This window comes from Acipenser ruthenus, chromosome 18 (genome assembly GCF_902713425.1).
Source record: "Acipenser ruthenus chromosome 18, fAciRut3.2 maternal haplotype, whole genome shotgun sequence".
Lineage (NCBI taxonomy): Eukaryota > Metazoa > Chordata > Actinopteri > Acipenseriformes > Acipenseridae > Acipenser > Acipenser ruthenus.
In genome coordinates, this window is record NC_081206.1 from 1,315,610 (window position 1) to 1,342,982 (window position 27,373).

At 42.0% G+C, this 27,373-nt stretch overlaps 3 protein-coding genes across 3 annotated transcripts; 2 read left to right on the forward strand and 1 right to left on the reverse strand.

Annotated features, from left to right (window-relative positions):
- Positions 1 to 8,212, forward strand: LOC131698706 (protein-glutamine gamma-glutamyltransferase 2-like). Its single transcript, XM_058992156.1, has 13 exons — positions 1 to 10; positions 2,473 to 2,712; positions 3,069 to 3,308; positions 3,531 to 3,649; positions 3,909 to 4,037; positions 4,356 to 4,533; positions 4,818 to 4,953; positions 5,185 to 5,288; positions 5,392 to 5,634; positions 5,992 to 6,297; positions 6,543 to 6,703; positions 7,238 to 7,371; positions 8,009 to 8,212. The coding sequence occupies exons 1-13, from the start codon at positions 1 to 3 to the stop codon at positions 8,160 to 8,162; spliced, it is 2,154 nt and encodes a 717-aa protein (XP_058848139.1). The 3' UTR covers positions 8,163 to 8,212.
- A 1,133-nt stretch (positions 8,213 to 9,345) lies between these two features.
- Positions 9,346 to 17,067, reverse strand: LOC131698560 (cyclin-D1-binding protein 1 homolog). Its single transcript, XM_058990690.1, has 11 exons — positions 16,862 to 17,067; positions 15,674 to 15,733; positions 15,466 to 15,545; positions 15,256 to 15,337; positions 14,591 to 14,687; positions 14,281 to 14,354; positions 13,311 to 13,387; positions 11,784 to 12,037; positions 10,662 to 10,722; positions 10,430 to 10,476; positions 9,346 to 9,747 (listed from the first exon to the last, which is right to left on the reverse strand). The coding sequence occupies exons 1-11, from the start codon at positions 16,998 to 17,000 to the stop codon at positions 9,639 to 9,641; spliced, it is 1,080 nt and encodes a 359-aa protein (XP_058846673.1). The 5' UTR covers positions 17,001 to 17,067; the 3' UTR covers positions 9,346 to 9,638.
- Positions 17,068 to 20,012: 2,945 nt separating this feature from the next.
- LOC131698561 (phosphoenolpyruvate carboxykinase, cytosolic [GTP]-like) lies at positions 20,013 to 25,792 on the forward strand. Its single transcript, XM_058990691.1, has 10 exons — positions 20,013 to 20,188; positions 20,401 to 20,676; positions 21,334 to 21,515; positions 22,098 to 22,301; positions 22,564 to 22,751; positions 23,008 to 23,170; positions 23,326 to 23,550; positions 23,669 to 23,800; positions 24,478 to 24,573; positions 24,788 to 25,792. Exons 2-10 carry the CDS (start codon positions 20,453 to 20,455, stop codon positions 25,240 to 25,242), a joined length of 1,869 nt encoding a protein of 622 aa, XP_058846674.1. The 5' UTR covers positions 20,013 to 20,188; positions 20,401 to 20,452; the 3' UTR covers positions 25,243 to 25,792.
- Positions 25,793 to 27,373: the final 1,581 nt, after the last annotated feature.

Here is a 27,373-nt window from a genome sequence, read left to right on the forward strand (position 1 = left end):
ATGACTTTTGGTGAGTAAAACAAAAATAACTACAACTCTAACAACCAAACTGCTCGTTTCAATACAGATGCAGAATGAATTACTGATCAACAGCTGAATCTACAAAAAAAAAAAAAAAATCCAATGGATACTTACATTTTATTTCATGGGTGCTTTGCCATATTTATAATATTAACAGATCTAATATTTATACAGATTATATAGTGTATTATACTGTATATATATATATATATATATATATATATATATATATATATATATATATATATATATATACACACACACACATACTGTGTATAATATACTAAATATTGTATATATTATCTAGCACTATATTATATATATATATATTGGACAGCACTATATATTATATAGTGCTGTCCAACAACACTACACTGTCCTATAATACATTCTACTGCAGTTTACAATATGAACATGTTTTTAAAGTACTACAGATGTGGGGTTATACGCGCTCTGCTGTCTTTTCAGCTCAGTCTCAGTGTTTGCATTGCAGATGTGGGGTTATACGCGCTCTGCTGTCTTTTCAGCTCAGTCTCAGTGTTTGCATTGCAGATGTGGGGTTATACGCGCTCTGCTGTCTTTTCAGCTCAGTCTCAGTGTTTGCATTGCAGATGTGGGGTTATACGCGCTCTGCTGTCTTTTCAGCTCAGTCTCAGTGTTTGCATTGCAGATGTGGGGTTATACGCGCTCTGCTGTCTTTTCAGCTCAGTCTCAGTGTTTGCATTGCAGATGTGGGGTTATACGCGCTCTGCTGTCTTTTCAGCTCAGTCTCAGTGTTTGCATTGCAGATGTGGGGTTATACGCGCTCTGCTGTCTTTTCAGCTCAGTCTCAGTGTTTGCATTGCAGATGTGGGGTTATACGCGCTCTGCTGTCTTTTCAGCTCAGTCTCAGTGTTTGCATTGCAGTTGCAGCATGGCAGGATTTAGATCAGAGCTCAGCATTCAAGCCCACGGCTCTGCTTTTGGCACAGAGTCATACTGTTGCACTCATGCCTGTCTTCCGCTGAGGATCCTCAGGTTCAAATGGAATAGAAACTGTTTCAGACTTCTTACACAAGCCTAGTAATTATAACACATTAAAGCAAATTGCTCAACTTCTTTGTAAAGTGCGCCTTGTGGGTTATTTGGAGAATTTACGGTATATAATATTTCAGAACTGTTGCAAGCCGTTTCGTATTTATACCTAATGTGTGACTAGTATCAGAGTGTCAGAAAAGGTACTTCTAAAAGATTATTATTGTTATTGTTGATTTTTTTGTGTTGTTCATGTTTTAACCTGCTGGGTGTAATCATTAAGGAAAGTGCTGGGATGTCCTGGGGCGCTGCCTGGAGCAGATGCAGTTTTTTTCTGAATATTTCTTGTGGCTAATCAGAGAGTTAGAAGGCAGCATACTTTCATGACATCAATCTGTTTAATTAATACAACCCTAATTAAAGTGAAAATAAAACAAACTTCCACTATACCTGCATCATGAGAACAGGTGAATACGCTGACATCTAGAAAACTTCCATAGCCAAAGAAACCCTCTATACTGTGTACTTCTTCTGGATCCTGAATAACAATATATACAATCTTTAAATGTATCAAGTGACCTGCAATGACAAGGCGAAGTTAGTCCAAGTAAATTAAAACATATACAAATGTAAATTGTAAAGTAGATTCATCTAGATTAATGTGTAAAACTGCAGTATGTTCCTGCACATATTAATATATGATTTCACATTTCAAATACAAATTTATTTAGAAAATCCTAATTGTGAAACGGTTCAATCACTCTTTTATTATTACTATTTATTTCCTTATCCAGGGTGACTTACAATTGTTACAAGATATCACGTTATAGATTATTTTACATTATACAGATATCACATTATTTTACATACAATTACCCATTTATACAGTTGGGTTTTTACTGGAGCAATCTAGGTAAAGTATCTTGCTCAAGGGTACAACAGCAGTGTCTCCCACTGGGGATTGAACCCACAACCCTCCGGTCACGAGTCCAGAGCCCTAACCAGTACTCCACACTGCTGCCCTACCCTTACCTTTCTATTTAAAAAAAAATGTTTTAATGCACTCCCAAAAACTTGACAGAATTCTAATTAATAATCATTTTGCGTCTTTCTATCAATTGACCTCTCTCCTTATTTCCACCTCCACACTGTTGCAGTCTGACCAGTGTAATCTGTGGCCCCTGCAACTCAAGCATGGTTTACTTAGCTTTTGAGATCAATCAGCTGTTATGAACCGGATGACCACAGACGGGCCGAATGGCCTCCTGTCGTTTGGGAATGTTGTTCTGTTCATTGTTCAGAGCTTCCAGTCCTTACTGACTCTGGAATAGTTGCCATTCTTTAATTAACTTTGAGTTTTCTCACGAGTATGTCAGGTTTTTTTTCCCCCACAATAATTGTGCAAATTGAACACTGCTCCTGTAACATGCTTCCAAGCCACGTTGACAATTTTGAGACCTGCAGCATCACAATGTTTTTTAAAACATTTTGTATTTATTACTCCAGCTGTGAGTAGCACTGATTTCCATTATGAGGCGAACAACAAGGCTCACCACACCAGCGAGATTACCGGACAGCGCCTGATACTGAGGAGAGGGCAGGCCTTTACCATCACTCTGAATTTACACAGGGGGTCCCAACCGGAAGTGGACAAGGTGCAGCTGATTGCAGAAACAGGTAGCTACTGAACTAATGAAACGTTGCTCTGCCTCTGATGACGACACTTTCTTTAGATCCCTAAGGGGCCAGATTGAGAAAGCAGCAGCAGCATGATGTACTGAGTATGTGCATTTTCAAAAGAAGCTTGTGTTGTTTTAATCAGAATCTGTTACCACAGTATGTTTACATGACTTTCTTTCAGGTAGTCTGTTCCGGTTTCACTTCCTTGAGTTTCAGCTCAGCAGAATCTAGAGTCCAAGCTTGTCACTGCTCTACCTTCTCATCCTGCCATGCTTTCTGAATCTACAGAGTCCAAGCTTGTCACTGCTCTACCTTCTCATCCTGCCATGCTTTCTTGTGTCTCCTTCGTTTAGGACCATCCCCGTCCGAGGCCTCTGGAACTAGAGCAGTGTTCAGAGTGTCCGGTCCTCCAGTCAAGAGCTCATGGAGCGCAGCTGTGCAGAACAGTTCCTCCTCCTCAGTGACACTGTCTGTCACCTCCCCTGCCAACGCCAGCATCGGCAAATACTCCTTAAAGATACAGACCGCCAAAGGAACTCCCCAGACCTCAGCGCTAGGAGAGTTCATCCTGCTCTTTAATCCGTGGTGTGCAGGTAAAACAAACTGTTTGTCTGTATATCACACAATCACAATCAATCTGTGTACTGGGTGGTGTTGCCTTCATTCTTAACTGCTGTGAATTGGGATTGTAGATGTTTTCAATTCCTTGCCAAGAGATACTATATGCTGTGTTTAAGGCACCTGCAAGTGCAGTTTTACACCCATTGCAAACAACTGTGTTTCCAGTCTGAAGGTAATCTGTGTCTGTATTGCAGATGACTCCGTGCACATGCAGAAAGACAATGAAAAGCAGGAGTACGTCATGAACGAACAGGGGCTTCTGTATAGAGGATGTGCAGAAAGTTTCTCACCCAGCGGATGGAATTTTGGACAGGTGTTGTGTGAACCAAACGAATGCTTCTGCTAACCTTCCTGGCATTAGTTTCAGTATTATCATCCCCTCTCCCTATATCCTTGCTCAGGGGAGGTCACATTTTACAAAATTATTTTGGGGACCTTGATGCTTTTATATTAATGACTTCCACAATTAATGATGCATGACTAAATGCAATGACAGTCCAAAATCACAATTTAAACAGTGGAAGTTACTGATTCATTTATTTTATTCAATTGTATTTATTTATTTACTTTAGTTTGAAGAAGACATTGTGGATATATGTCTGAAGCTATTAGACGTTAGCCCCAACTACAGCAAAAACCCAGGCCTGGACTGTTCAAGAAGGAGCGACCCGACCTACGTGGGCAGGGTAGTGAGTGCAATGGTAAGGATTGATAAGGAACGAGACATGAACGATGAATTATAGTTGGGTGGGGTTCGGGGCAGTTGGAGTTTGTTTACCTATGGTCATTTTTTATTTGGAAGGTCAACATACATTTGCAGGCCTGCTTTTGCACAGGCTTGTATTACAGAACTAGGCAGCTCTATGTATTTGTACTCTACTGCTTTTTTAAAATTATTCACAGCAGTGTCATTGCTCAGTGCACTAAAGGTTCATGCATTAAGTCTCAATAGATCATTGTCAAGAGACCAAATCAACTAAATAGAAATAAGAGTTTGACAAGTCTGTCCTCCCTGGCAGGTTAATTGCAATGATGATCGGGGGATTCTCCTGGGACGCTGGGCGAATGATTTCCCTGACGGGACTCCTCCATCCCGATGGACTGGGAGTGTTGAAATCCTCCGACAGTGGTCCCTAAACGGCTGCCGACCGGTCAAGTACGGGCAGTGCTGGGTCTACGCTGCAGTGATGTGCACAGGTAAGCACTACAACAGCACAGAGAACCCCACGCCTGCACAGGAAGCCCACACAAGCACTCAGTGCTGGATCTCTGTGACCGTGGCACACAGGAGTTCTAACGGGTCACCTGTCCTTCCCCCACCCCATCCCATTGTTTAACTCAATTGACATTCCAGTACAGTGATACATGCACTAAATGCATTACTTTCCTTAAACAGTATTGAATTGGATTATAGCACATTATATATGATTAACTTGTCTTTACTGCGCAGTGTTATTGAACTTTCCTTTCTTTCGTTTCAGTTATGAGGTGCCTGGGGATTCCGACACGCGTGATCACAAATTTTGACTCTGCTCATGACACAGATGGGAATTTGACTATTGATGAATACTATTCCGTCTCTGGCCAGGAGTTGAAATTATCCAGTGATAGCGTATGGTGAGCTGCTGCTTCTTCTCCTCCTTCAATTCAGTCAATAGTGCAATTCACCCAGACGGTATCTTGGGTTTTTATGAATGTAATGTAGATTCCCTCTGCAAAGTTGAACACAAAGAATTTCATCAACGATAGCACTCAACCCGTTGTATGACGTAGTAATATACCCACTCATTCTTTAGTTACCCACACTGTGCAAATGTTCCAATCCCAAACTCTGCCGTGTCTCTCCAGGAACTTCCATGTGTGGGTGGAGTCCTGGATGGCCCGTCCAGATTTACCTACCGGATACGACGGCTGGCAAGTACTGGACCCCACTCCCCAGGAGAAGAGTGAAGGTACCGTACCAACTGGAGTTTGAACAACACTCCCGACACAGAATCGGTTAGCACATCATGGACAGTTCTTCGGTTTCCATTAACGTGCTGTCTGCTTCTCCAGGTGTGTATTGTTGTGGTCCTGCCCCAGTCAAAGCCATCCTGGAGGGAGACACAGATATAAAGCACGACGTCCCCTTCGTGTTTGCGGAGGTCAATGCCGACAAGGTGAGATGGGTAGTCGGTTCCGATGGGTCAAAGCAAAAATCTTTGAGCAGCACCAGGCAGGTGGGGTCTAATATCAGCACCAAGGCTGTGGGCGCTAACGCACGCGAGGACGTCACACACCTCTACAAATACCCTGAAGGTACGTCACAGAGATAGCGGTTTACAGTCTTCATATGAAAGTTTGTCACTTGTTAAATACATGAGCTTTTACAGGACATTTCTGCTGATTCAGAATGGAATTTCCTGATCAGATTACCCAAACGTTCAGTTTGTTGATCAAAGATTGCATAACTGGTTTACCTTTATAAAAAAATAAATAAAAAAAAAACCCACACATGCAAGAAATAACGACTGGCCATCGATTATTAAGCAAGTAGTTAAGATGCAATGTTATTACTATCCTCTTTCCAAGAATGGAGAGGACAGGGGGTTGACTACAACATTTTGACTTTTCAGAATGTTTATTGGATGGTAAAAGCTATGATTTCTAATTAAGGTTCTAAAACAGAAAGAGATGCATTTGCCAGAGCGGTCCATAAAAGGAATGGGATTTCAGACATTACTCCTAATGGTCCTGATGCACCTAAACCACCAGCCTCTGGGGTCATTGAGCTGTCTATCAAGCTGCAAAAGACACCGGTGAATGGGGAAGACATCACCTTTTACCTGCACATCGTCAATAAGAATCAAAGCTCCAAGAACCTATCGATCACCACCATTGCCCAGGCCTTGCGACACAACGGACGTCCCGAAGATCCATGCTGGAAAAACACCCAGACCATAAAGATCGGAGCAAACGGAGGTAAAGCCAGAATGCTTTTCACTTTTCTTTTTTAATACAAAGAGTGCAGCAGCTATCCCCATGGTTGCAATCAGAACCAAAAACTCCCCTGTGCCTACCTTCAATTCTGTTCTGCATGGTTGTATTAAGTTGATTTTCTTTAGGAACCATAAACATTTGGTTATGGTCATTTCCATGGAAAGAGATACTTGCAGAAGACCAAGTGAATGTTATGTCAATTTTTCTGGAACCCTTTTTATTTACAGAGACAAAGGTCACTCTTCTGGTACCCTATTCGAAATATGGAGCGTCCATGCTCGAGAACGATATAGTCAAACTGACAGCCGTTGCGAACGAGGAGGGCAGCAATGAAATGCACATGACAGAGAAGGACGTCCTGGTTACAAACCCAACGCTCAGCATTGAGGTTAGTTTACATGCTTGCTGCTTTCCTGAAAGAGGAGCATTCAGTGTAGGGTATAATTCGTCTTGGTATTCATAATGATGACAGTGGCCATCATGACAAGTAACATAAACCAAAGAAACTGTTGAGATAATAGCGGGTTGTCCATCTCTATGGAGCAGGAGACACCCGATATTAGAGAACACCAGAGTGTGCAGATAACTGGGTTTGGCTTCATTGTTAGAACAAAGGAATCACAGTTCCTGATGCACAGCTTTCTCTTAATGAACAATCATTTAAATCCTAGCAAACTGACAATCCCTTCATGCTATTTCAGTCCAGCTGAAAATGCAGAGCTGGCCTTAAGTGTTTACTTCGTGGTTGAATCTGTAAGTTACATCAGCACTTAAAGTAGCATGTAGATCAATGTTTTTAACATCATTTAAAAACTGTTCAGTGACAGACATTAAGTGTTTTGTTTTTGTAAGCAATTTAATAAGTAGTGCCACAGGAAATATAAACTTGCTCGTGAATTCATTTTATTTTTTCTTCCATCAGGTAAAGGGAACGGCAGTACTGCATCAGGAGATTAAGGCTGAAATAACATTCACTAACACTTTATCCGAGACCTTGAGAAACTGCCTTTTGACACTGTCTGGGATTGGTCTGATCCGGACAAAATATGAAATTCCGTAAGTATACGACAGTAAAACTTATAATATCCAATCTGATTGAGACCAGGGGGTGTTCAGATGAAAAGAAACATTCGGGTATCAAATTCCATGACTTTCACAACCAAGAACTCTCTAAAGGACATAATTCAACCCCCTTTACCTGTAAATATATAACATGCAGTATTGAACTGCTCTTTAAATACCAGAGACTGCAAGCTGAATAGCACATTTTCTATGGCATCAAGGCTTTGCTTTAGTTACTAGGTAGCAACTTAAAATGCAACTCTGTATTAATGGTGGCTCTATCCTGACCCTCAGTCCTCTCGGCAGGTCGTTGTGTTGTCTCTGTATATGTAACACTCACACTGCTTTGCTCTGTATTAATGGTGGCTCTATCCTGACCCTCAGTCCTCTCGGCTGGTCGTTGTGTTGTCTCTGTATATGTAACACTCGCATTGCTTTGCTCTGTATTAATGGTGGCTCTATCCTGACCCTCAGTCCTCTCGGCTGGTCGTTGTGTTGTCTCTGTATATGTAACACTCGCATTGCTTTGCTCTGTATTAATGGTGGCTCTATCCTGACCCTCAGTCCTCTCGGCTGGTCGTTGTGTTGTCTCTGTATATGTAACACTCACACTGCTTTGCTCTGTTTTCAGTATCCGTACAGTGGGTCCGAATAACTTGGTGAGAGTGACCATCCCCCTCACACCCACCAAGCCTGGCTCGAGGATGCTAACCGCAGATTTCGACTGCAACCTCTTCAGGGACGTGAAAGCCTTCAAGACTGTGGAAGTGAAGCGTGCCTATTAACTTCACTCTGGAAACACGCTTAAGAAAAAATGAAAAAAATGTCCAAAACACTGAGAAAAAGAAAAAAAAAAAGTAGTGGGTAATATATAAACATTGGAAATAAATTAATGCAGCACTTGAGTTGCATAAAATATTTGTTATATGTTAATATTATGTTATACATTTTTGCTACTGCATTATGTTTTGTTTTTTTTAAGTTTAAAATATAATATATATTACATAAATATAATAATAATAATAATTTATGCATTCACTGTTTTCCTTAAAGTAAATATACTGCCATGTGAGCTTATTAGGAGGTATGGAACTGTATGTGTATAATGCAACATGGCTTCATAAACTTGTAAAAACTATACAAGATGTAAAAACTACTGACTATATATGTTAATATTGATGCAAATAAATACTGTGCTTGCAGAAACTATAAACTATCTGTTATCCTGCTTGCAGAAATGTCTGTGACACTAGACTATTTAACTTTGGTTAATTATACCTTTTGTTTTCATTACAACTAAACAATAAATAATTTTAACTTAAGTTTTTTGTTTTTGTTCAATACTTTGCATTTGGTCTTTGATAAGACCCGATCGGGGGATTGATCTTGAAACCATGTGGGCCAATTTGTTTTCAATATTGAAAAAGCACTGCACCCTTAAAAAGAGCTGTCCTAAATGATTCTGGTTTTGTTTGCGTTTGTTTTAAATCGTACTTTCTCAGCTGCCGTCAGGATGGCAGTCCCTGTGAACAAAGTCCTTACATCTCAGTGGAACAATCCTGAGTAAACAGCTGAGAAAACAATATCTTTCATCAGTGCTCTCACAGGTTAAACTGGTTTAGTTAACTTGATGGGCTTGTCAGACATGTTCATACACTGTAGGGCATTCACAGTGTTTATTCCTGGAAAGGATCTATCTGCTAAAAAATGGGCTCCAGTCTAGACAGTGTGGCTCTACCTTTGACCCGCAGGAAAGCAAAGCTTTCGCTCCTCCGCAGCACTAGAGGATTGTAGAGCACAGCTGTGGTCTTATGTGTTTTACTGCAAGCGATGCATCGGGCTAATTCACAAAACTGTCATGCCTCTCACCTCTGCTAAAACTGAAAACGCACACAAAAACAAATCACCAGCCCTTGAGGTTTGGGAACTCCTGCGGTCTCGTCTCCAGTATTACATTATTTCATCATCTTGGGTTTTTTTGTGTTTTATTTTCTATTATCCAACAGTAGATTATGAATCCGAACGGCACAAACACCTGCCGGTACACAGCAAGAACACTTTTGTTAACATTATATCAAAAAGGCAAAGTATGCTGTATAATATATATATATACATATTATCTTACTTATCTTAATAAACTGGTTGAGCGGTTTGGTAGTGGTGGCGAAGTCTATTTCCCATCTTGACTTGATTTTTTTTTTTTTTTTTAAACAAAGTCTCCTCTCTCTCATTTTTTTAGAGTAGTTCCACATATAATTTGTCTAAATAGAGTTCTGGGTTAAGTTCTTCACTTTCTGCATATTGTGTTGAACTGCCCCATCCAAAAACTGCACCCAGGCAAGCTCAGCCTCTGGACACACATGGCTTGACCTGTCAGGGAGATCAAACAGCTGCAGTTAAAGCACATCTCTCACACGTTTCTAGCTCCAGTACCTCTAATGGAACTCATTTCCTTTTACTAATTAAAAAAAATAACATGTATCTGAATTTGGTTTTGTATTAGCCAAGAAAAAATAAGACAGGATTCAAACAGGGATTGGAATAAAAAAAAAAAATATTGAGCAGGATATTTCCAAATAAAAAGCAAGTAAACAGCTGAGAAAACAATATCTTTCATCAGTGCTCTGACAGGTTCAAGAACAACAGAAAAAGGACATTTGCATGACTTCTTGTTTACATTTACAAGCAACATGTTTTTGAAAGGAAATAAAGAATGCTGCAGATCTAGTTAAACACTTGAGAGCATCTGACAGTTGTGATCAGTCAAAAGTGTTAAAGCACTTGAGGTATGTGCCCTGTTCTACATACACACCCAAGACAGCCAGACAAGCTGTTTATTTTCATTGTGAATAACTGAGCATTTAGCTGTTAATGTAAAACTATCAGTAGCAACTGAAGTTCCAGAGAAGTCAGTAAATTCCCAATTCTTATCACACGCAAAGGTGCAACGACACTGATACAGTAATCACACATTAACTTCGTGACACTATGCCAGCACACAGTATGCTCCCTAAAGTGACATCAAGCCGTGGTGCAATTCTACTACACTTACTTTGTTATTTCCAGGACTTTCTTTACAACAGATGCAAGTCTGGCAGCCTGTCAAGAAAAATCAGATGTAAGTTAATCCACTCAATCACCCTCACCTGTCCACTTTTCTTTTCTTCACATTATAACAAAAAGTAAATAAAGAGACATAATAAAATAGCAATAAACACATTATCGGATGCAAACCCTGGAATAATAATAATAATTGTTAAATAGGGACTTGTAAATAATCTTACATTTAGTCGGACTCCTGCATAGTTCATTGGTGGATACAGGCTCAGTGCAAGGTCATCCACACTGTGGAACAAGAAAACAAAACGGGTATTATCAGTAAAAATCTGTGTTTCTGTATACAGGTGCTTATTGAAGATGATCAGCATTTTAATGTACATCAGTGACTTTCATGCAAGCTTCTTTTTGAACGGGCAAAAATATTATAGCCAGTTTTTGCTACGTAAAACCAACATGCAAATCTGACTTCACTGCAGGGAACAGCAAAGCCATGTCTCATGTCAGCGCTTTCACATCCGGGTCATAACCTTTGACCTGATCAATCTAAAAACATACATTGGAGCTATCTTGCTTTAAACAACCCTAAGAACCGAGTTTGGTGTAAATCGGAGATGGTAGGGTGTGACCTGTTGGGTGATTTGTCACGGAATGACCCATCCTCCTACCTTTCTGGGAAGCACATAAGGAAATGTTGAAACGTATTGCCACGGTTTAATTCTTAAGTTACAGGTCAAGAAAATAAAAAAAGACTATTTTGAGAAGGTCAATGACTGAACTGCTTTTTAATACATAAAACCAACATACAAATCTAGTTCTGACTGCTGCGGGGGCACAGCGTAGCTTTTTGAAAAGGTCAAATGACTGAACTGCTTTTACCTTGCAAGTTCTTGGTTAAGAGACACAATTTATTTAACAGAAAAACAAAAGAGGATCATTCCTGCTCAAGCGCGGTGAGTTTCCTCTACTCCTGGTTAATGAGACATTTACCATGTGACGGAGAAAAGGGTTTCAGGGTGGGTGTTGTGTTATAAAAAAAACAGGCATGGAAATAAAACTCATTTCATAGCAGTTTGATCCATTCCTAGTTTTACTAGGAGTATAATAACACTCACCTGAGCTTGTGGCCCATACTGTGGCTAATCAAGCATGTATTAAAAGCTGGAATGGATGAAACTGCTATGCAACAGGTGTCTTATTTCTCTCCCTGTATTCTGTCGTATTACCTTCTCGTCGATTACCAGTTTCGGTTTATCGATTCGTTTTGCAGTTCAGTTTGCAGGTTAATTGTAACATGTGTAAGTATTATCAATATTATTATTTAATATTCTTGACTAGCCTGAACTCACTTGGGACTGATTTCCTTGGTGATGTCTGCTAGATCGTCCAGCTGAGCAATGCACTCCGGCGAGTCCACTTTCCCGTGAGCCTTCACAGCTCCGGAGAGCTTCTTCAAGCAGGCTTTTCCTGCCTTCATGAGGCCCTGGCATGGAGCCATCAGCTGCTTGTCTTCCTCAGACCAGTAAGTGTCCTGGTTTCCCCTAGAGTCCAGATCGTCGTCATCCAGGACATCGCTGAAGGGGTCCTGGCTGTCAGCCTGAGCCTTCAGGGAGACCCAGAAGACACTGTTAGTTACCTGGGCAACAGGTGTGTGTGTGTGGTGTCTAATTCTCACTCAGCTCACACTAAAAGCTGCAATGACTCAGCCTGCTATGCAAAGGGAGTTTTAGATGTCAAATTGCATTAGCAGAGCTAAACTTACAATAAATAAGAACTATGATGACAGAATACTTTTCTAAGGCGTCTGGATCAATTTCCAAATACAGTAATCAAATCATTTAACACACGTTTGCACGTGTATGGTGGCAGGGAGGACTTTAATCTTTCCCCTGCCAACCAAACAGCCATTCCCCTGTGCAGGGCTCCCTGCCCTGTTCCTATAATATATAAAATATAAAAAAAAGTTTATCTACGAAGTTAGGTGCTAGCCAAAAGGTTCTTAAATGTTTAAACAAGTGTCTCTGCATTTGCGTTAATTGTTCATCAGTGGTATAATTATCAAAAAGCTTACTATAGCAACTGCAAAGAACATGTTTGGCCGCACACCCAAAGCATTCTTCTTTATCCTTTTATCTCTTTAAATGTGAGCAGTTCATTAGCAGAAAGGTGAAACTCTCCATATTCCAAAACAAGAGTAGTTTTATTGTTTAAAAATCACCAGCATCACAACGCTTTTCGTACGGAATGTGTCTTCATTAGATTCAACAGCACATTACGTGTCGAAGCACGCAGTTACGCTGGTGGTTTTTTAACAATAAAACTGCTCTTGTTTTGGAATATGGTGTGTTTCACCTTTCTACACATATACACATGCTTCGACACGGAATGTGCTGTCGAATCTAATGAAGACACATGCTTTGCAAGGGCGTGAGCTGTTCTGAAAAGCTCTTTTAGCTTTAAAATCACAAAGGTTTATGGTGCATAGTAATTGTTCACGCTTTTGATATGCCTTGTTTGGCAGTCTTTGCCTTCATCAGTTTCATACAGTTATAATGATTACTTGATTTTTCACGAGCTTTAAAATCGACTCTATCTTAAAGGTAGATGACCCAGATCACAAATGTGCCACTATGGCTTTTGTCATACTGGACAAACCTTGTAGTACATCTTAAGCCCCTTTCACACTGGCACTTCTACCCGGGTCCAGACCCGGGTTCTGGCTACCTGGGTCACAATCCCGCGTAGCGTGAAACCATGTTTAATTTGCCTTGGGCAAGCGTTAGGTTCTAACCTTGATAGACAGATATAATATATTATATTATATTATAGATGTGTGTGTGTGTGTGTGTGTGTAAAATAATATTAATATGGGGTACCTGTTCCATCTCTTCGATTGCATCTTTTACAACTGCAGAATAGGAGGCCATCACAGACAGAACTGCAGCTTGGTTATCTGGGGAGACATTATGCCAAAAAATTAATTAATTAATTAATTACAAAAACTTTTGTGAACACTTGTGATTGGTTTTCACAGACCCTGATTATCACTGATCTTGGATAACCTTACCAAAGGTAATATTAGGTAGTCCAAAACTAGTGCTACTCTGTGAATTCCAAGTCTTAGATCTTTGGGGCTGCATTTTAAGTGTTCCTCAAGGCAGAGCAGTGTTGATGGTAAGAAGATCCTTAATAAGATGATCATCATCAGAGAATTATTATTATGGATGTGATTCTGTCACAGTGGTCACGGAACCTGTGAATTCTGACACTTGTTTCCAATAGGAAAGGAGCAGTTCATGTCTTTTGAACTGGTTTCAGTTCAAAATTAAAGTGGTTAGCAAACATCAAATAAAGGAGACTAGCAGAGCAATATCCCAAACAATTTCACGAAAGCAGAGGAAGCGGATTTAATGAGAAACAATCTTCAAATTAACCGAAGCCTTTTGTGCAGAAAATGTACCTCTGCACACACTTGATAATGCAAAGCCTAAAGGGAGGACGGTTTACAGTTCTGAAGAAGCATGAACCCTGATTTGCAGCTCTTGCAGTCAATCCCCTGCAGTGATTAACAGTACAGTACCTGTCAACAGTGTAAATGCACAAATACTAAACCATGACAGTATATTACATGAATAAATATATTTAAGTTCAAATCTTTGTCGTTGTAACCATTCTGTGAAATTGTCTATTTTTACAGTGAAATATAATACTGGGAAAAAAAAAAAATTCACCAGTATTTCTCAGCAATACCAGTGCCAGCATTGCAATTTTTTTTTTGTATAACATATTGCATGGGGGGGGGGGGGGGGCAACCAACCAAAATACAGAAACCGCTTTCATCCTTACCTTGAGGCAGTCTGTGAATATAATCACACGATGACCACACGCCACCTGTAGAAGTCAGCTGTTCTTGGGATAAACTAGGAAAACCAAAGAACTGATGAATTAGAGGGACACCTAAACACTTAAACATTCACAAGCCCCAAAACCCAGAGGAGCTTAGAAAACTATGGTGAATAATAAAGTGAGGGAACACAAACCGAACTGTAACTGCAACCGTAACTGAACAAAACAGCATTGTAACTGTAACTGTAATTGCAATTTGAGCAGTAATGGTAAGAGTACTTGTAATGGAGCCCCCAGGTGTGACGCATACCTCTGCAGAGGGGTGTTCAGGATCACTTCAATCAGCTGTGAAATTCCCTCCAGCACCTCTACGGTGGCATCCCGAGCTATTCTCCGCAGTGTTATCCCTGAAGCAAAGGAGACACAAGACAAGGGCTGAGAACACGAGGCACCCAGGTTCCAAACAGATTTACTCTTAACGCCTCTCATGCCACGGCACCCCAGCCCACTTCGCAACTAACATTTAAAAGATCTCTAATGAGCTTGTGGTTAAATCTGTTCCAGCTACGGAAAAGCAACTCAAACAGATGGGTCTTCAGTCTAGGTCTGAAAGATTTGATTGGGATGGCTTTTCTGACATCGATTGGGATTGAATCCCATAGCATCGAGAAGCCCTGGTCCCTATAGAAAGACCAGAACGCAAAATGTTTACTTCAGTATTATAGGATCGGACCAAACTCAACTCAGTTTGAAGGGAAAATCTAAATATCTGTAAAAATGTGTCAATTGTCAGAAACACATTTTCACAGAAACACACAAAAAAAAGTTTGAGGTCAACCAAGACATGTTATCTATTTTATAAGCAATTATGTAAATACTATACACAGTTTGTTACATAGCATTCTGAAATTAACTTGTAGAACATTTAGCCTATATAAACTCCAAGCTTTTACCATTTCATTCAGAAAGTCTTACCCTGACTTTTAGGCAGCCAGTAGTAAACTGTAGCCAGTGTCAGGACATTCTTCTCAATGCTGTCAGCTAACCTTTCACAATCCTAGAGAAAAAACAACCAAACACATGCATCTAATTAGTAAAGTCACCGGTCTGAAGCTGAGATATGTTATTATTTTTATATGCACTGTACCAGCTGCTGCGTTTCTTTTAAATAATAGAGGAACCTACTTGTGCTGAAGGCAAGGGTGGTTTGGAAAACACAAGACTCAGTTTAGTGGCTCCTTGTGAGGCTGCTTTAAATGCCTGGCCTGTAAATGATAAAGAGAATAATCAGACTGTATAGAGAGACAACTCATATTTGAAACAAAATTGAAAACGCTAAATAAATATCCCTGAGCAGACAATCTATACAAGTTAATATCACCAAGTACATTACCTAAAGTGTCCCAAAACTGCTGCAAGTTAAAATCTTCATTGCACTCCTTGGACTCTCCATCTGTAATTATAAGAACAAGGAAGATACAGACTTCACATGGGGCCAACTTTTACATTTTGTTATTATCATTTTTTTTTTAATCTTAAAAGGCTTTTTTAAACAAGTACTGTGATGTAAATTCCTTGAATTTGGCACAAAATACACACAGAACCAATGGATAATACTGTATACGCAGATTAAGATTATATATATATATATATATATATATTAATTTAACTAATAAAGTTTAAGGAAGACAAATCTGGCAGAATTTGGCTTTTGATGTTAAATGTAAGGTAACTGCCACTTTTTACTACATGAACTGTCATTGGTCTATTTTTTATGTATTTATTAATTCATTTTTTTAAGAATAAAAAAATCAGTAAATTACTGATTTTTTTATACTTTTATTCCTAAAAAAATAGAAAAAAAAAAAAAAAACCAATGACAGTTCATCCGGTAAAAAGCGGCGGTTACCTTACACTTAACTCCAAAAGCCAAATTCTGCCAGATTTGTTTTCCTTAAATTTTATTATATATATATATATCTCGCAAATCGTATTGATGATATCGACATGAAGGTTTAGGATGACAGAATGTTGTGTTTTTAAATATGTGCGTTTAAGTGTAACGTACCTGCTAGACAACATCAAAAAATGTGTCCTCTCTCTAGCCAGGCTGTTTCTTGAAAACGTACGACAGTTGCCATGAGGCACATTTTTTTATCTCCATGGAGTTCTTTATTTCGGACACCCTTATTACTTTTTTCGGTTTGTATGTTAACCTGCCAAATAAATACAATTTGCCACGGCTAACATTTAACTGTGACCACGCCATAACCAAAACAATGTGTTCTGTTCGTGCTAATATAACACAGACATGTCCCGTGAGTCCCAGCAGGTCTGCGAGGATGCATAAGACGCCAGCAGCACGGCTCGCAAATTAAAATTACATTTACATTCGCCCAGCATTCATTAAATACTACATGGCGACTAACCAATTGCCAATGCATTTACGGTGCTGTATTTTACTTAGCATGATGTGCAACCAGCCAGCGGCCTAATATAATAACACTTGCTTCTCCAGTTCACAAAACGACTTACACTTCCACTCGGCTGGCGACTGAAATAATTAATGATGGTGTCGTACCTCTCACCCGGTCCCGAACACACTGCACTGAGTTCCGCAGATTCCGCAGAGGGACGGTCACGTCCCCGGGATCCAGACTCGAATTGTCGGCACTCATGTTACCCGCTATCCCCAAACCGCTCAGCAGAACCGAATCCATCGCCCGGAACTCACGTCAGAGATAGGTTGCATGACGGAATTAATGCGGCACGGACACATTTACGCTGATTGACATCGGACGGTATTAAAGAGGACACTTTGAAGCTGCTAAGACGCCATGTTGGTGAAGGGAAGTAAAAATTCTCAATGTGATTCCGGGTGCTGTGAAAATCTCTAGTGGCCGGTTTCACAGAGCGAGATTAGCACGAATCCTGACTACCTACTGTTATTTTATGTAAATTCATCTCAGAGATTAGTACTAATCGGGATCTATGAAACCTGTCGTTGATGTTATCATGCACGTTTTTAAGGTCTGGTTAAGGCTACTTCAAGGTAGTTTTTAAACATGGAACTGTGTGCAAGACCGCTGCTGGATTCTGGAATTCTTGGATTGCAGAATTCCACCAGGAATTGAGAGCAGCACTTAATTTATTTATTTTTATTGAGATGCAGTACCTTTGAGTAAGCACTAGGTGGAGCCCAATGGAAGCGCGTCCATTGTACATGATGTAAACCCCAGTAGGTATTCAATTTATCAAAAACATCACAGCTGTGTAGCATCATTTATACCATGCATCCTAGAGACAAACTAATGTACTGATTAGTCGATTATTGATCAGCGTGGCTTTTATTTGCCAACATTGATTGCTCAAGGACTATATTTTCTATTACCAGCACATGGATGTTTTGTTGTACTTGAAGGCTTTCTGGCAATAAAGTTTGCATAATGCATACATGATATAGGTCAAGTGACTTGCTCAGGGTCACACACGGTGAGTCAGTGGTTGAGCTGGGATTGAACCTGGAACCTCCTGGTAACAAGCCCCTTTCTTTAACCACTGGATTAGCGATCCTCCTGTTCACTGTTAAAAAACACAGAGATTCTATAGAAACTATAGGCTGAACCAACACCAGAACCCAAATGACATGGACCAACAGCGTGTTAAATACAGGTCTATACCGAAACAAAAAGGTGAACATACATTGCTGTGGATCTCATCGAGCCGGTTTCCAATTACCGCAGCCAGCACATGAGATTCGTTTAGTTTCTGTGAGGGGTACTGTAGTAGATTATCAGTTATACGGTGCATGCAGTTTACTGCAGTAAACGCAATGCGTGTTTTTAAAGGTCGTTTTTTCTATCATAGTCTGGTCTTGTACTTTAGCGGCTGTTATATGTTGACTTCTATCAGCACCTCTGTTTCAATTGTTTACAACAGGTACATGAGCAATGAAACGTCAGTGCGTGCATACGTGCATCGAATGACACCTGCACTCCAGAACGCACGATGTTCCCGAGCCAAGGTCTAATTCTTTCACGAGACGTGCTTGGCCACATCCATTTGAACGTCACAGATAATTGACAATAACATGTGTATTTGGAATGCCTCGTTGAACCCATTAGACATTCTAAAACTGTCCGTCATCTATTTTTTATTTATTTTGTGAATAGAAGATACCTCCTGCAATAACATATTTGCTAAAATTGCAGACAGTGTGTTCTAGCACAGGGTTTAATTATCAGTTTACTGGAGGGCGGTTTAATCTGCAACAAAAGAGAACACTAGACGAAAGAAGTTATGCAACAATGTACAACCGCACCTGTACGTGTATTAATAACTAAGCTATTTAAAAACATGTCCAGTTTTAAACTAGAATGCATCTGCTGTGTGTTTTATTCGTACACAATTCACGCTTATGTCCACTTGTTTGTTCTAGGATTTGAAAGATAGGATTCGTGATTCTAAACATATTATCTGCATATTTAAGAGAGATCTCTTGCTTTTACTTCGATTTCAGCTTGCTTTACTACACTTTCCTATGCTTTAAACTTGAAAAGCTCACATCGTGGTATGTGAGACAATGTTAAATGTACGACTCAAGCACTGCATTGCTTGGAGGCATCGCTTCAATTGAAAGTTAACAGCGGCTCGAAGCATAATTCAGATTTGTAAACTTCTATTTAGAATATTGTATTGATGCATTGAGAGTTCTTTATCGAAGAATGGTTACTTGCGGCTTTCTCTGCCTTTCTACTGATCGTCTGAGTGAAAATACAAGCACGATATTGCCAAACCTTTCATTTTTATTTCAAGCGTCTAGGCTGCTTGTTCTCTATATGTTTTTTTTTTTGTCTGGTAGATTATACGTTGTGTCGAAGTTACTTTGCAGATATATTATTATTTATTTCTTAGCAGACGCCCTTATCCAAAGCGACTTACAATTGTTACAAGATATCATTTTTTTTTTTTTTTTTTTTTTTTTACATACAATTATATTATTTTTTACACATTATTTTTTACGTACAATTCCCCATTTATACAGTTGGGTTTTTACTGGAGCAATCGAGGTAAAGTACCTTGCTCAAGGGTACAGCAGCAGTGTCCCCCACCAGGGATTGAACCCACGACACTCCGGTCAAGAGTCCAGAGCCCCTAACCACTACTCCACACTGCTGCCCCGTATATTCAATCTCCTATTAGATACAGTAATTATGCAAAAAAAAACAACCCAATTAGATAAATTAGAATAAATATAATCATAACGTGAAAGAAAGAAAGAATATCGATGTCAAAGAGGGTGCAAGGACAGATTTCAAATTGCTGAAGATCGCAGAATCCAGAATCTTTGCTCACAACGCCTCCGCCAAACCCCCAACGCCACAAACCAATCAGAAAAGAGCAAGCTGATACTGACTCTTGGCAAGAGTTCGATTGTCAGGTGCGTAACGGACCGGCAACCTTTCGTCATGTCTTTGGAAAGCAAGTAACAGAGCAAATGTATTGCATCAGAAGAGTAAACTGGGCCAAAGTGCTGATAGATACGAGCGGCGCAACTGCTTCATACTGGGGTTTTCATTGTAAGTTAATGGACAGGCGTCATAAACAAGTTGTTGGTTGAGTAATTTTCGCGCAGAGGTTAATTATTAAGTGATGTTTTTTTGGTGGGGGCTGAGTTCATGTACAGCACACTGAACGACCCCCACACACCCCCTTTAGTTACAGCTGACATAGGACGGACATACCGGCTTCTCAGTATTTATAGAGGGACCTGACTTATTGGTAATCACACCAAGAACAGCCCAGTGAACTATTCAAAAGCCAGCAACATTTATCACAGAAAAAGTGCTGCTCCAGGAATAAGCCGAGGCTTCAGGATCAACTTAGAAAACAGGACAGAAAACGCAAAGTAAGTCTATATGAGTAAGCGAGAGAATGTGTATTATACGTGTGTTTACAGCACAGCTGTAACTGTTTTGCAACTGTCCGCTATGGTGCTGTATTTGTGTTGGGAGTTTTATTTAAAATGTCTCCTGCATTTTGCCAAGGAATGCACATGTATGCTGCTACAAAATAATTAGCAACGTGTGTTAAGACCGTGTCTCCCCTCTCTAATTGCAGGACGCTGAACTGTTTTACACAGAAGTCCGGCAGATCCTCGCATCCCCACATCATGGCTCCTCAGCTGCAACCCAATCCACTGTCCAGCATGCGAGTCCTGCAGGGAGACCTGGGCGCGCTGAGCCCCGCTCTGAGGGACTTCATCGAGCAGAGCGCCCGCCTGTGCCAGCCCGACAGCCTGCACATCTGCGATGGATCCGAGGAGGAGAGCAGGAGGGTACTAGCGCTGCTGGAGGAGCAAGGCATGATCAAGAAACTCACCCAGTACGAGAACTGGTAGGTGAACTGGTTTCCTCCAGGCTGTAGTATCTCAACAAGATCTCCGACCCAGCCGGGTGTGAAGCGTTAATCCAGTGGATAGTTTGCGCTTGTTTTCAGAAAGCCAGTCACTTTGCTAATGTTAGCGCTCCTCCTTACAACTCTTTTCAAAGACAGTTTTTTTGTTCTGGAAGGGCTCTATGCATGCTGTGTAGCTAACATCTAATTCATTAAACATATATTAAGAGTGCAGGTCACTGTAGAGTGTATTTTGCCATGATGTCCATTTTCAGTCAGGTTTGTTTGATTTTTTCTTCTAAAATCTTGCTCAGTACAATGCTGTTTCTTGTAAATATTGCTTGGTTGCAGTTATTAGGAATCTGTTGATGCATGCTGTACAGTATGTAACTATTTGCCAGAATCACAAAGTTTCGGCTCACGCTTTATTTAAAGGCTGATTTTTGAGGTGTTGAGAGTGTTTGTAAGCATTCTGTAAGGCAGGGCTATCCAACAGATTGAACTCCACTATATATATATATATATATATATATATATTCAAAAGATGCTTTAAAAGCAGTCTTTAAACAGAGCCCGGTCTGGTGACTAGGACCTAACATTGCAAATCCCTTCCACGTGCATCTCTCCTGATAGTAATGCTCTGCGTTCTGCTTTCAGCTGGCTGGCCCGCACAGACCCCCGGGATGTGGCTCGAGTGGAAAGCAAGACGGTGATCGTGACGGAGGAGCAGAGGGACACCGTGCCCACGCCCACCAGCGGCACCAGCCAGCTCGGACGCTGGATGTCGGAGGAGGAGTTCGAGAAAGCCAAGAATCTCCGATTCCCCGGCTGCATGAAAGGTATGGGAAGTGTGCATGGCTGTTTCCACCCTTGTAACAGTTTACCACGGTATTTCTGCACGGCATTTCTGCAGTATTACCATGCTTTAAGTTATATGCTTTCCCATACCTACCCATAGCTGTTCCTTACAGTGCTTGCCTATGCTTTACCACGCTTTCACTGTGCTTTATTACACTTTGCTATACTTTTACTATGAGACACTTTTATAAGGCAAAGCCATGGTATGCCAATGTGCAACTCAAGGAAGAAAGAAACACCAGTTCACTTTGCAAAGTTTACAGCAAACATCTTAAGATCGCTCAGGAGTATCTGAATTATAGAGCCCTATTCACAAAAATGTTAAAGTGTTTTTACACAAATATACCGCTATCCAGGATAAGAAAAACAATGAGCAGTGAGCAATGCCCTAGCAGCAGCCAGCCTACGAGCTAACAAACAGTGACCACTGAACAGGTTCCAACACAGGCGCTTGTAGAGGAATTCATCTTTACAATATGAACAGCCTTTAAGAGCGTCGCTCAGATGAAGTCAAACACGTTCTTCTGGTGGTCTGATGTGGTTTGTCTGCTGCATGTCCGCAGGGCGCACCATGTACGTCATCCCCTACAGCATGGGCCCCGTGGGGTCCCCCCTGTCGAAGATCGGGGTGCAGCTGACGGACTCCCCCTACGTGGTGGCCAGCATGCGCGTGATGACCAGGATGGGATCGGCTGTGCTGGAGACCCTAGGAAGCGAAGACTTCGTCAGGTGCCTCCACTCAGTGGGGTGCCCCCTGCCTCTCAAGAGTGAGTCAACCTCCAAGCGCTTGGCTGGGTTATACTGTGATGATAATTAAAATCCCCGATGACACAACTGTTCAGACGCAAGAAAAGTACCCTGCCATGTGCATCGTGAGCAGATGCATTACAATGCTATATCAATTCACATGGAACTACAGTACAATTCCCAACGCTGATTGTAAAGCGCTATCAGATATCATTTAATGCACACAAACAACAACTTTTTCATCTAACAGTTTTCATCTAATGATTTCTTCCCCTCCTGTAGAGTCGCTGGTGAATAACTGGCCCTGTAACCCCGAGCTCACCCTGGTGGCTCACATCCCAGACAAGCGGCAGATCATCTCCTTCGGCAGCGGCTACGGAGGCAACTCCCTGCTGGGCAAGAAGTGCTTTGCTCTGAGGATCGCCTCCCGCATCGCCAAGGAGGAGGGCTGGCTGGCCGAGCACATGCTGGTGAGGGTCACTGCCTGGCTTACTGTCTCAAACAGAAGCTGTGGGAGAACAGCAGGAGCTCAAATAGAAACGCGAGGGTTGTTGTTGCATGCATCAAAACTGCATCCTACTGTAAGTTTCAGGAGGGGCTTTGGAGATTTAACAGAAACCCCCACTACAGTTAAGGGGAGCTAGTTGACCATCTGGAAGCCTAGTGTGTAATGACGGAGCCACATCTTTAGAGATCATTAACAAGGGCTTTATCTCCCCTGACCAGATCCTGGGCATCACCAATCCTGAGGGCCGGAAGAAGTACATCGCTGCTGCGTTCCCGAGCGCCTGTGGAAAGACCAACCTGGCCATGATGAACCCCTCTCTGCCGGGCTGGAAAGTGGAATGCGTGGGAGATGACATTGCGTGGATGAAGTTCGATGAAGAAGGTAAGAGACCCATCTTGGGCTTTCATTTCAAAGCCTGGACATATATACACAGAGGCTTGTTCCGCAAATAAAGAATTCAACTGCTTTGCTTTAATAGAACCCTTGTTTTAAGCAGAGACAAGGGCTGGTTTTCACAGCAGGAACTGTTCCCATAGGTAACCTGAGAGCCATCAATCCAGAGAACGGCTTTTTCGGAGTGGCCCCTGGAACCTCAGTGAAGACCAACCCCAATGCCATGAAGACCATCATGAAGAATACCATCTTCACCAACGTGGCGGAGACCAGCGACGGCGGCGTGTGCTGGGAGGGCATCGACGAGCCTCTGCCCGAGGGAGTCTCTGTGACCTCCTGGAAGAACCAGCCCTGGAGCCCGGAGAGCGGTAAGGGAGAGCTGCTCGCTGCTTTAAGCACCCCAGATACTTTCACTGGACCTGTTTCTTCACTGCGTACCGTCCTGTTTATTAACTGCATTCCACCCTCCCTCTCTGAATGTTACAGAGGAGCCCTGTGCCCACCCCAACTCCCGCTTCTGCACCCCGGCCAGCCAGTGCCCGATTATCGACCCCGAGTGGGAATCTCCCGAGGGGGTACCCATCGAGGCCATCATCTTCGGAGGGCGCAGACCTCAAGGTAAAAAGCAATTGCAGTCCATTTATTTATTAACGTAGGTTTCAGGTTTCGACACCCAGTGTTATGTGGTTCTGGTTGTGCTGAAGGGGAAAGCTAGCCCCTTGTGCTGATTTTAAAACACACAGAGACAGTGATTGAATTGCACCAGCGTGTAGAGTCAGTACATTAAGAGGACCCTCGTGTGAATTGCACCAGCGTGTAGAGTCAGTACATTAAGAGGACCCTCGTGTGAATTGCACCAGCGTGTAGAGTCAGTACATTAAGAGGACCCTCGTGTGAATTGCACCAGCGTGTAGAGTCAGTACATTAAGAGGACCCTCGTGTGAATTGCAGCGTGTAGAGTCAGTACATTAAGAGGACCCTCGTGTGAATTGCACCAGCGTGTAGAGTCAGTACATTAAGAGGACCCTCGTGTGAATTGCACCAGCGTGTAGAGTCAGTACATTAAGAGGACCCTCGTGTGAATTGCACCAGCGTGTAGAGTCAGTACATTAAGAGGACCCTCGTGTGAATTGCACCAGCGTGTAGAGTCAGTACATTAAGAGGACCCTCGTGTGAATTGCACCAGCGTGTAGAGTCAGTACATTAAGAGGACCCTCGTGTGAATTGCACCAGCGTGTAGAGTCAGTACATTAAGAGGACCCTCGTGTGAATTGCACCTCTTCTCTGGGTTGCAGGCGTGCCTCTGGTTTACGAAGCCTTCGACTGGCAGCACGGCGTGTTCGTTGGCGCAGCGATGAGGTCAGAGGCCACGGCAGCAGCAGAGCACAAAGGTGAGACAAGGGAATGAACGGGACTAAAAGTGTAAGAGAAGCACTGGACCGCTTGAAAGAGCTTGAGCAGATCAACATTTATGGCTTGTCAACCCTTTTGATAAATATATCAATCTAAAATGTTTGGGGCAGCACTGAAACACAACGGTTTCAGATTTTCTCGAGTCCACGTTTCTAAGACTTTAAGACTCACCCAGTTATTGTTTGTTCGCAGGCAAGGCCATCATGCACGACCCCTTCGCCATGAGGCCATTCTTCGGCTACAACTTCGGCAAGTACCTGGCGCACTGGCTGAGCATGGAGCACCGGCCCCAGGCCAGGCTGCCCAAGGTCTTCCACATCAACTGGTTCCGTAAGGACGAGCAAGGCCGCTTCCTGTGGCCAGGCTTCGGGGAGAACGTGCGCGTCCTGGAGTGGATGTTCAAGCGCGTTGACGGCGAGGCCGGGGTCTTCCCCTCCGCCATCGGCTACCTGCCCACCGAGGGAGCCCTCAACGTCCAGGGGCTGGGCTCCATCAACCTTAAGGAGCTCTTCAGCATCTCCAGGGACTTCTGGGAGCAGGAGGCTCGCGAGATCCGGAGGTACTTCGAGGAGCAGGTCAACGACGACCTCCCCTTCGAAATCGAGGTCCAGCTTCGACACCTGGAACAGAGGATACAGCAGCTCTGAGGAGCCGTCAAACACAACAACTACCAAACCTCAGCCAACAAACAGGGCATGGCATAACCAGCAGAGCAAAAAGCAGCTGACAAAGGCATGCTGCACAACAGCCTGCGCAAGGCAGTGGAAACCAGTGTAGGCACTGATTGTATGCTTTGATGTGCTCTACAGTGTTTAGCGTATAGTGATTACGTATGCCCTGACCTTAATCAGTCTAGATTGCACAGTCAAGTGCATGCACAGTCAGGGATGTACTGAATCCATGTTTTGTTAGCCATTGTTGATTGTGTCTCAAGTTATTGTCGTACACGTTTTTAGGTGACAGCATAAAACGTTTCTATGTGTTCCAGGGGAACCATTTTTAAAGTAACATGTCAATGCAATCTTCGAATATGAATGTTACTGGAAGATTTTCTGTCTACTGATCTTTTTTGTGTTAACTGTCCTAGAAATGTGAATTTATTTTTTATATACTATTGTGTAATGCTTGTTTAAACTCTTTATATTTAAAAAAAAGCATCTAGAGGAAACTAAATAAAATATTTGTTTTATTTATAAATATTTGTGTTTGCATTTTTTTCTTTAAAAACTACAACAATTTATGACATACATGACCAGAAATAAGATTTAAGATATGTGCTGATGTTTAGCATTGCATTATTCTTGGACAGATTGGAAACTGTTTAAACTGAAATCCATATTGAGATGCATCCTCTCCAGTGCTTTATCATACACTGAAATACCACAAAGAACTATACAGAGAACAACACTGAACAATATACATCCGCACAGCAGCTTTCATGCAGACCGACTTCAGAACACAAGAAATGTTACGAACGAGAGGAGGCCGTTCGGCCCATCTACGCGTGTCCGGCTGATCTCAAAACTTGTCAAGTTGGATCTTAAAGGATCCCAGTGATTCTGCCTCAGTAACATGGCCAGGTGACCCATTCATTCCATCCCCTCACCACTCTCTGTGTGAAGAAGAGTCTCCTTCAGCAACATGACTATGTAACCCATTCCATCCCCTCACCACTCTCTGTGTGAAGAAGAGTCTCATTCAGCAACATGACTAGGTAACCCATTCCATCCCCTCACCACTCTCTGTGTGAAGAAGAGTCTCCTTCAACAACATGACTAGGTAACCCATTCCATCCCCTCACCACTCTCTGTGTGAAGAAGAGTCTCCTTCAGCAACATGACTATGTAACCCATTCCATCCCCTCACCACTCTCTGTGTGAAGAAGAGTCTCATTCAGCAACATGACTAGGTAACCCATTCCATCCCCTCACCACTCTCTGTGTGAAGAAGAGTCTCCTTCAACAACATGACTAGGTAACCCATTCCATCCCCTCACCACTCTCTGTGTGAAGAAGAGTCTCCTTCAACAACATGACTAGGTAACCCATTCCATCCCCTCACCACTCTCTGTGTGAAGAAGAGTCTCCTTCAACAACATGACTAGGTAACCCATTCCATCCCCTCACCACATTGGGGCTCCTACCCTCTATCCTAAGTCTATTCTCACTTCATTTCTAACTGTGTGTCCTCTGGTCCTGGTTTCTGTGCTGCACTTTGTCAATTTCTTTTAAGATTTGAAAGTCTTCAGTCTTTCAAATTCAGATCTATCAACCTATCTTCATAGGTCATTCCTTTGAAGCTTGGGGTTAGTCTGGTGCTTTAAATAATATAAAATTAGAAAATAATTGAACGTGCAATAAAACTACCATACAGAATACTATAGTATTATTAGTCACCAGGGATAAAACTAACCACTATTTAAAACAAGCGACGAATTGTGCTCCTCTGACATGTTGTGGAGCTCTGCTCTGCGAATGAAGCAGAACCTGAGGTTCGATATGGAAACACAACAGATTACTCTGGGGCAGGGACACATATCACCTTTAAAGCAATGCTCAGCTGTGCAGCATCAAGGGTTTGCGCTTGTGTGGGGAGCTCCTGCCACTGCATTAGATGCCTGAGCCTCAGTCCTCTGGTCTGTGTCCCGGGGCAAGCTGAATCGATAGGGGAGCCTTAAGGGTAATCTCGTGCCTGAAAAAAAAGCATCCTTCTGTCGAGTTCTTTTTAATAGGATGATTTCATAAATGCATATTTACAGAATAATTCAGCTGGTGCATT